This window comes from Chaetura pelagica, unplaced genomic scaffold (genome assembly GCF_000747805.2).
Source record: "Chaetura pelagica isolate M959 unplaced genomic scaffold, ChaPel_1.0 scaffold994, whole genome shotgun sequence".
NCBI classification, from domain to species: domain Eukaryota; kingdom Metazoa; phylum Chordata; class Aves; order Apodiformes; family Apodidae; genus Chaetura; species Chaetura pelagica.
Window position 1 is genome coordinate 19,647 of NW_009953121.1, and position 9,085 is coordinate 28,731.

At 40.9% G+C, this 9,085-nt stretch overlaps 1 protein-coding gene across 1 annotated transcript in view; it reads right to left on the reverse strand.

Annotated features, from left to right (window-relative positions):
* Positions 1 to 2,125: 2,125 nt before the first annotated feature.
* LOC104388432 (nipped-B-like protein) overlaps positions 2,126 to 9,085 on the reverse strand; it is an 18,137-nt gene continuing 11,177 nt past the window's right edge. Inside the window, exon 4 of the mRNA XM_009997296.1 lies at positions 2,126 to 2,190. Within this exon, the coding sequence (XP_009995598.1) occupies positions 2,126 to 2,190 (65 nt within the window). The remainder of the gene's footprint in view (positions 2,191 to 9,085) is intronic.

Below are 9,085 nucleotides of genomic sequence, written 5' to 3' on the forward strand. Positions count from 1 at the left end.
GGTGGTGTTGGTCATAGGCTGGACTTGATGATCTTAAAGGTCTTTTCCAGCCTTGGTGATTCTGTGATTCTGTAAAACTTCTACTTGGGCACCTTCTTCCCCCTTCTTCAGCAGTCTCCAGATTTTCACCCCAGTCACTGCCTTTCACCTCTCCAGCACAGCTCTTTTTCCCCTGCTTGCCCTCTGCTCAGATCCTATATCGGTTCTTTCATATGTTAATCGTGGAGGCGTAGCTATTGTCTTTCTTCTACCTGAGCTGGGGGAGCTTTTAGTAGCTTCTTACAAGAGCCACTCCTGGGGCTATCCCCCCACTACGAATCCGTGCCATAACCGAACCAGCACAGTTCCTTTCATCCTCATGCTCTGAACTGTCTTCCCAGAGTGGTAGGACAGCATGTGGACTAGGTCTATGCACAGTGCCTAGAGTATCCAGGTCCTGTAGTGCACGCCCCAAAAAGGAACATTGCTACATTATTTGATAGAGGAATAAAACTACCTAAATCCTGGATTTATGCCTCTTAGAATGTTGTCCCAAAACTGGATTCTTTATCTGGTGATCAAACTCCAATCCACACACAGAGACTAGATATAAAGTCTATTATAATCCTGTGCAGGATCGGATGCTAGCAGGCTCATGCCAAGAAACTAGCACACAGAGAATATTTAAACACTCCAGGTTAAGATGAAGTTACATTGTCTGGGGATTAAATTCGATAAGGGGTGTTTTGGCTTAGGGGTTTGATTTAAAGATTTATCAAGCACTGGCTTATCTGACTTGGGGCATTCCACTTCCTGTTGTTATTGGCACCGTTTGACTCAGGTCTGACAACAGTTCTCTCAATTCCTTCCCCCTCCCACCCAGGTAGGGAAGGAGAGAGAGAAAAAGAGAGAGACTTGGCTGGATTGAAAACTAAACTACACAGCTTTAATTAAACACTAATAAATGATGCAAGAAAATATATACAATTATATAGAAATGTGTTCAGGTATGTGCAGAAGTCTCTTGCCTCCCCCCACCCCCAGCAACTCCCACAGCACTCCCCTGAGCTGGAACAGTCCCGAGGAATCCTGGAGCTGCTGCTGGAGAAAGCACAGAGTGATGAGGGTCGCGAGAGCTCGAGCCTAAGGGTCAACGGTGATGGATGAACAGAGTCCTCCCTGGACGCCGGCCATGGACGGAAGAGAAGGGGAGAAGAAGAAGGAAGGAAGTTGTCTTCTGTGATCTCTGACCTTCCTTTGAGCTTACGTAGATATATGGAATGGAATATCTCTGGCCAGTTTTGCTGTCTGTCTAACTCAGCCTCCTACGGGGGGGTCACAGAGATCTCCCCATAGTGTCTTGACGTGCGGAATAACGACTTTAGAACCAATAAGGTTATAAAGAAGGTATGTTTATTCAGCGCTGGGTGCACGGGGGATCGCTCCTCCACAAGCGTGCACACCCTAGGACTATTGGCAAGGTCATTATATGCCACAAAGTAATACATATTCATCTATACTGCTGCATATACATTAGGTGTCCGAGGATAGGGAGGGGTTATTACAATTAATCATTAGCATAGTTGCCCCCCCGAGCTCCTCCTTGTTGCACTTGCGCAGTATCTTCTGGTGGTCGTGGGCAGGGGTCTTTGGGATGAAGGCCGTATGTCTTCCTCGCTGTGCACTTTTCACCTCTTGGCATTCTTTCCTGGGGCCTGCACCAGGGTCTTGTCTTCTCTGCAAGTTTCTGTGGGAGCATCCTCCCACACAATACCTTCCTTCACACTTCAGGCCTTATCTATGCATTCCAAGCCTTATCTATGCTAAGCAGTGCCCTCCTGTTTACTCCTTATGTGTTAGTCCTTTCTACCAAGGGAGGCCATCTGGCTTTCCTCAGATCAGTCTGAGCTGGCAGAGTGAAGGTGCGGCCTTGAAGACCCAGCAGTTAGAAAAACATTCCACTGTTATCAGTCTTGATTGGAACACTGGTACTAGTCAAAAGAAAGCTTACTGAAGGAAAAAAAAAATCAGTAAAAGGAAAATTAGCTTAATCCTGGCTCAAACCAGGACAGTTATCTACGTGGTTAAGGATGTGTCCTGTCTTGGAGCCAGCCTATAGGTCCAGCAATTATCACTCTAAGCACAGTCATTCTGAGTCCTCTTTAACAAGACTTGGAACTGCAGTGAAACCCTTAGCAGAGATGGGATATACTGGAGAAACACAAAGAAGAAGATTATGTGAAATCAGAGAGATCAACCTGTATTTTTAAAAAATATTTTAAAACAGGAGTATATGGAAAGGAGGAGGGTAATGAGGTGAGTGATCGATTCAGAAAAATGCCTATCTGCTTACCAATGCTTCTTTCCCTTTCCTGCATTGTCAACTGAAATAAATTGACATCTGATTAGTCAAATAGGATCTCTGTAATGCCACTAGTATAAATCTGGTGTAAGGGAGAATGGAATAAATCCACAGTATTTCCTAAGTTTCAGGCTGATTCTCTTCTCAAACCTTTTCAGTGTGATCAGAAATTCTGCTCTTGTAATGGAGTCCTGCATCTGTTGAAGAATCTGAGTAGGAAGAAACATTTATGTGAAGAAACTCTTTTGTGGATTCAGACTTACACAAATAGGGATAGTGAAAAAGGATCATTAAAATTCTGTATTTTTTAAACAGGTTCAGTCATTGATTCTTCCACTCTAAAATTATGAAAAAGTAATATCTTAAATAGACAATGTAGGGAGGGATGACAAAGGCAATTCCTACTTTAAAGAGCTCAGAAAGTAAGCAGCATAGAAAGGTAAGGGAGAGGCAAAATATGGCAGCACATTCAGCAGTGCAGGCAATTTAAACAGGCTGAAACAAGCAGCCCAGCTGATTGCAATGGATGAGCATATATATTTCTCAGCAGACAGGTGTATGACACTGGGCAGCATGGTGACCACCCAGCAAAAAGCAATGTCCTCTGCTTCTCCTGAACTTCTATCACTTGATACAACCAATGCAGTCACACAGACAGAGCTCCTCTCAAACCATGTGTGAGAAACGTTTGTCGTGCCAATGAACAGGCCCACACAGATCCTTCAACGAAGCACAGTTTATTTACACTCTTGCAAGAATGGGTGACCTAAACAAGTAGGCACCCCCATAGTAAGGTGTATAACGGTTTATATTCCCTATGTATGTACACAAAAACTTATGACTTTTAACCAGATTGTTTTAATGACAGAAATTAATGTCTTGCAGCTAAAACAGCGTCAGAATTAACGTGCACACTGCAGCTTGGGAAGTAATAGGAACTGATCCACAGCCATGGGTAAAAGCACATCAGTAATGCAAATACTTTAAACCAAAGTTTAGATAGAAGGCTGACAGTAATGTTTGGGAGCCATCAATCCTTGAATTACAATCACCGATTTCAATTACTGCAATATTCACACAAGCAAAGCTGTCACCCTTTTTTCCCCTCTCCCCTGCAGAGATGTGATAATCCCCCAGGAATGCAGTCGTTACTAGCTCCCAGTAGGTATAAAGTGCTGCATTCAAAATACATTTTAGCGCACACAACCTAGCCCAGAGCAAGAATATAAATCCTGTGTTGTGCTGAAAAAAATAAAAATCAGAGACCTTTATACTTCAGTACAGCGGACATTTCGTTGCCCCGAGTAACAGAAGGGGACTCCTCAACTCCTGCAAAATTTGTTTAAATAGACACTGGTTGCCTGGTGCAGAGGAAGAACTCGAGTGGTTTTGTGTTGGAGGTAGATCCCTGCATATCCACTGCAAGCTTGCCTCTCACAGCCACTCTCACCACAGCTAGGTAGTAGTTAGTCAAACTAGTAGCCCTTAACATTCATGTACAGAAAGATGATAGAATGTGCCTGCATGAATATGAACTATACAAAGTTTCATTTTATGCTTAAAGCACAAATTGCACTTTTAAAATACAAAGACATAACTATTTGTTTTCTCCTCCCTAAATTTAAAACACATTTAAAACCAGAGATGCAGTAGGTTTTGGTTTAAAAGAATGACAAAAAATACAAAAATTAATCAATTTTTAATGCCATTTAAAAAACCCTAAAAAATATTATGTAACAGTTATCTATCCCGGGGGGGGGGGTGTGTCTAACATGGAGGATACAGTCTAGATAACTCAAAAAAACAAATCAAAACTAACTCCCACAAACTCTCCTCTTCCCCCCCCCAAAAACCAAAACAACCAACACACAAGAAAAACCCTAACCAACCAACAGAAAAAAAAACAACAAACAAGTAATCAATTTTTAATGCCATTGAAAAAACCCTAAAAAAAAATAAGTAACAGTTATCCAACCCGGGGGGGGGGGGTGTGTCTAACATGGAGGATACAGTCTAGATAACTCAAAAAAACAAATCAAAACTAACTCCCACAAACTCTCCTCTTCCCCCCCCCAAAAACCAAAACAACCAACACACAAGAAAAACCCTAACCAACCAACAGAAAAAAAAACAACAAACAAAAAAAATCCCACCACAGCAGTGTCTCCAAAGTTTCCATAAAGATAATGTCTGCCTAAAATTATGTAATGAGGAAAAATAGCCCCCCAATATTTAGCCTAAAAAGGAGCTGAAATTAAGTCTGTGGCTATTAACACTAAAATATTTTCTTGTATATTTATTACAATGTTGTCATAAGCAGCAGATTTATGGCTCCACTCTGTGTTTCCATACCTTAAAATACTTAAGAATTTATTTTAAATGCAACTTTAATTTTGATTGTTGGCAACGTTCAGTTTTGAGAAAACATCATCCTAATAATAACATTGCTAGAATGAGTTTCCTTAACACATACTCCCAGTCTTACTTTTTTTTTTCCCCCCCTTGGAAAAAAATTATACACATAAATTCATTTTAGCATTCCTACTAAATGCTGAAGAACGTACTATGTAAAAACACAGCTCAAAGTCACAGAAAATGTCTTGTATGATTAAATTGTATTGCAGCATAATGCATGCTTAAATTAGGACTGATCATCAACAGGTGATTTTTCAGTTAAAGACACACATTGAAACCATACAGCTACAAAGTTTTTCCCTTTTACAGGCATACGTGCACTGCAATTCTTGTATTAAAAAAAAATCTAATTAATTGGCATTTATGGAAAATCCTCAAAAATGCACAAGTTGTGGCAAATAGTTTAAAGCTAATTTTAAGTTCTTTCTGCACCCTAAGCTATTCTATGAATACTAACCTATTGCAACACATTATTTTAGATGATCTTCTAACACATATCTGCTGAAAGACAAAGTCAAGTTATTGAAAGGGAAAAGAAAAAAATAATCATGAAAAATGGAACTAAATAATATCTTAATTTATATAAATAATTATGCTAAGATCTTCACTCATACACTATAAGATGCAAGACAGATATAGTTGAAATATGGCACCCGGAACTTTCTCTGTCATCTGATTAAAAAGGTGTAAAATAAACTTAGCATGCTGCTCTTGTACAAAATTAGGCCTTATGTCGCATGGTGATATGACTCAGTCTGTTAAGACAACCTAGTAATAGAAAAACAGTCTAAAAAAATCTAACTAAAAAACTAATCAGTATGAAGACTGTTTCAACAATGGGACTATTATCAAAAAACAGGGAATAAGAGTTTGAACATTGCTGCTACATTACCTGAAAATAAATATGCCAGCAATTTTTTGGGGATGGAGGTGGCAGGGGTGGAGGGAGGGGTGTGCACCCAGGACACAAAGCAAAAAAAGTATCCACATAATACATCTTTCTTGCACTATTTGTTCATTATAACTAAAACCAATTCTCACTCCAAACTTAGTGTTGAACTACAAATCAATATGATCTTGGGAAAAAAAAATATCAGCACAGAATTCTGTTTTTGCTTTAACTTATATTCACAAGTATACAAAACATAATACTTAGTTTTCTGAAGATGCCTTTATTTCCTGACAAATTGTAGTGAGCCAAGAATTGTATTCCACATTTAATGTAAGTCAGGTGGTCTTTCTGTTTTTGTGTTAGAAAAGAAGGCTGGGAGAAATTAATTTGAGATCAGTTTGTCCAAACTAATGCTGGAACTGACACTCAAGGGATCACAGTGCAGAGGTCCACCCCAGGCTGAATAAACAGACAGGGGGTCCTGCTGCCTTCATTCATTCTCAAATCTGGGCATTACAAATACTGGGTCACAGTACCCAGCATTGACTTCATCACATGCTAGACTGAACAGAAGGCAGAAGGACAATATTCAGAAGGAAGATGGTAAGGAAAAGCAGAAGAGATTAATTTGAAATACTACAAAAGATACTAAATTTCATTACTCTAGCTGGCAATATGCATTACATAAGATCTCTACCAAATCCCCAATCGTTCTACAAATCATGACTCTAGAGAGATTATAAAAATCTGTTCAGAAAGCAGAAGAAAACCTAACCTATGCTGCCATAACACATCAGTATATCCTCCTTTGGCCTTGGAAACCTGAATGGGATGTATTAACAGTTAATAAGGTTACCACAATTTGCCAGCATCAAGCTTAAAGACCCCCCTGTTTCCAGGTAAGAGTGTGACTTTTTTCCATAGAAAATAAAGTCACACTTTGTCAAGCTTTTCCAAACATTCCAGGGCCAGCTTTTTCTCAAAATACTTTGTCTTCAAAAAAACTTTCCCTCTTCCCCCTTTCTTTCAATTTTTCCAGTTTCACACTTACATTGCAATCTTTGCACTAGTACAAGTATTCAGAATTATGTAAACGTTCTGGTTGGGTTTGGTGGGGTTGTTTTGGTAGCGGGGGCAGGGCCCCAGGAGTGGCTCCGGTAAGAAGCTGAGAAGCTCCCCTGCTTTCAAAACCCAGCCAAGGAGCCATTAGAGGGACAATAGATGCGCCTCTGCGATTAACATACAAAAGAACGGCTATAACGCCTGAAGGAAGAGCTCTGCTGGAGGAGAAAAGCGGTGCTGGGGAAGGAGAGCGGTGCTGGTGGGGAAGAAGGGGAAGAAGGTGCCCTAGCAGAAGTTTCCCTGCAGCCCATGGCGAGATGGCAGCTGTGCCCCTGCACTCGTGGAGGAACGTGGTGGAACATTCCCTGGGGGTGCCAGGAGGGGTGAACTTGGCCAGTGGACTTGGATGTTGTGGCCAGAAGATTTGCTGCCTGTGGACTCTGATTGCGCAGCCTTGGAAGACCCCGGTGCCAGGGGAGTTGGCTGTTCCCGAAGGGGCCTGTGACTGTGAGAAGCCCAGGCTGGAGCAGCTCCAGACCTTGTGGGAAGGACTCATGAAGGAGAGGTTCGTGGAGGACTCTCTCCCGTGGGAGGGACCCTGTGTGGAAGCAGGGAAGGACTGTGAGGAATCCTTCCTCCTGAGGAGGAAGGAGCAGCAGGAACCACGGGCCTGTGAACTGACTCTAAACCCCATCCCCCTGTGCCGCTGGGGGGAAGGAGGGAGAGAAACTGGGAACAAAGTGATTTGGGCCGGGGAAAGAAGGGAGGGGTGGGGTAACATATGCAAGCCCTGCTCTTTGCTCTTTGTGTTGTCTGTGTCCTGTGTGTGTTTGATTAGTGTGAAATTATTATTTTTTTCCCCGGGACCTTAATCGGTGAAGAACCCTCCTTGTCCTTTGTCTCAACCCATGAGCTTTGTCCTCCTCATCCCAGAGTGTGTGTGTGTGGGAGGGGGAAGTTGAGTGAGCAGCCATGTGGATGTTCCTTTGTTGTCATGTTGGGCCCAAACCACGACTGTAAAATAAAATGTAATATTCAAGGAATTTTTAAAGTCTTATCTCTTCTGGTTCTATGAAAACACTTTAACTCCATTAAAATAACATCAACTATTCTTTTAAGTTTCGTGTTGAATTCTTTTTGACTCTGTAGTAGTACCTTCCTTCATGCACAGGCCAAAGCACATTTACTGAAGATAGAGGTGCTTTTGTTTCATTAAGGATTATTCTTAACTTATGGAATCGAGATACGTTACCCTTCTGAGGCACAGAATTAACAAAAATTAGAGAGAAATTAACTCACTTTATCTTCTTTCAGAAGTCTCTGCTGGAACAAATAATTTCAGAAACAATGCCTCCTTTTTGCACTGGCAAAAAAATTATTTTACTCTACAAAACTGGTGCAAAACCGTGATTCAAGAGTATGTTCTTTGTGGAACCATTCTGCAAACTGGCAGGCCAGTCACAATTCTTCCCACAGCTGGAAAAATCATATTCTGCCACAGCTATCAGAAAACCATAATCTGTAGACTGTTTTCAGAGCTTAAATTTCAGGATATATGTATCAATGAGCAACTAAATATTTAGCACATTTTCATTCCAGAAAATTTCTACATTCTTTCAAGGAACATTACTTGTTCTGTCCTTAGTAAGTATTCTTTTCAAATATTGTATGGCTTTCTGACTAGCCTAGGTGAACAAACTTAATAATCTAGTTATTTTTTCCCCTTCAAAAACACTGTACACTTTCTATCCCCTGCATACTCCAGTAACTCTTTTATCTATAACGTGCTAGCAAAGCTTTTATTCTCATACTTGAAAAGTTTACAACTCATTACATAGGTTAGTATTTAAATAAAAGATTTAAGGTGCACATAAACAAGTCTCTAGATCTGCAAGTGGAATATGTCTGATTAATCTTTTCCTTGGTCTCTACCCTTCTCAATCTTTGCTATCTAGCAGAATATCACACTAAACCTCAGAAAGCTTTTTACATACATTAAGAAGTGTAAGGCATCACAAATTGCTGAGAAGAGGAATGGCAGGGAAGTGCTGTTAAGTATGGTTCATTCAACCTTTTTCCTTACTCCAGAATTATTAAGAACTATCACAACAATACAACGCTAAAATCATAGAGATTTTCAGTAAGATCAAGGCATATTTTCCCAACTTTATTTATTTACCAAGGCAAATCACAGAATCCTAGGGGTTGGAAGGGACCTCGAAAGATCATCTAGTCCAACCCCCCTGCCAGAGCAGGATCACCTAGAGCACATCACACAGGAACGCATCCAGGTGGGTTTTGAATGTCTCCAGTGAAGGAGACTCCACAACCTCCCTGGGCAGTCTGTTCCAGTGCTCTGTCACTCTTACAGTAAA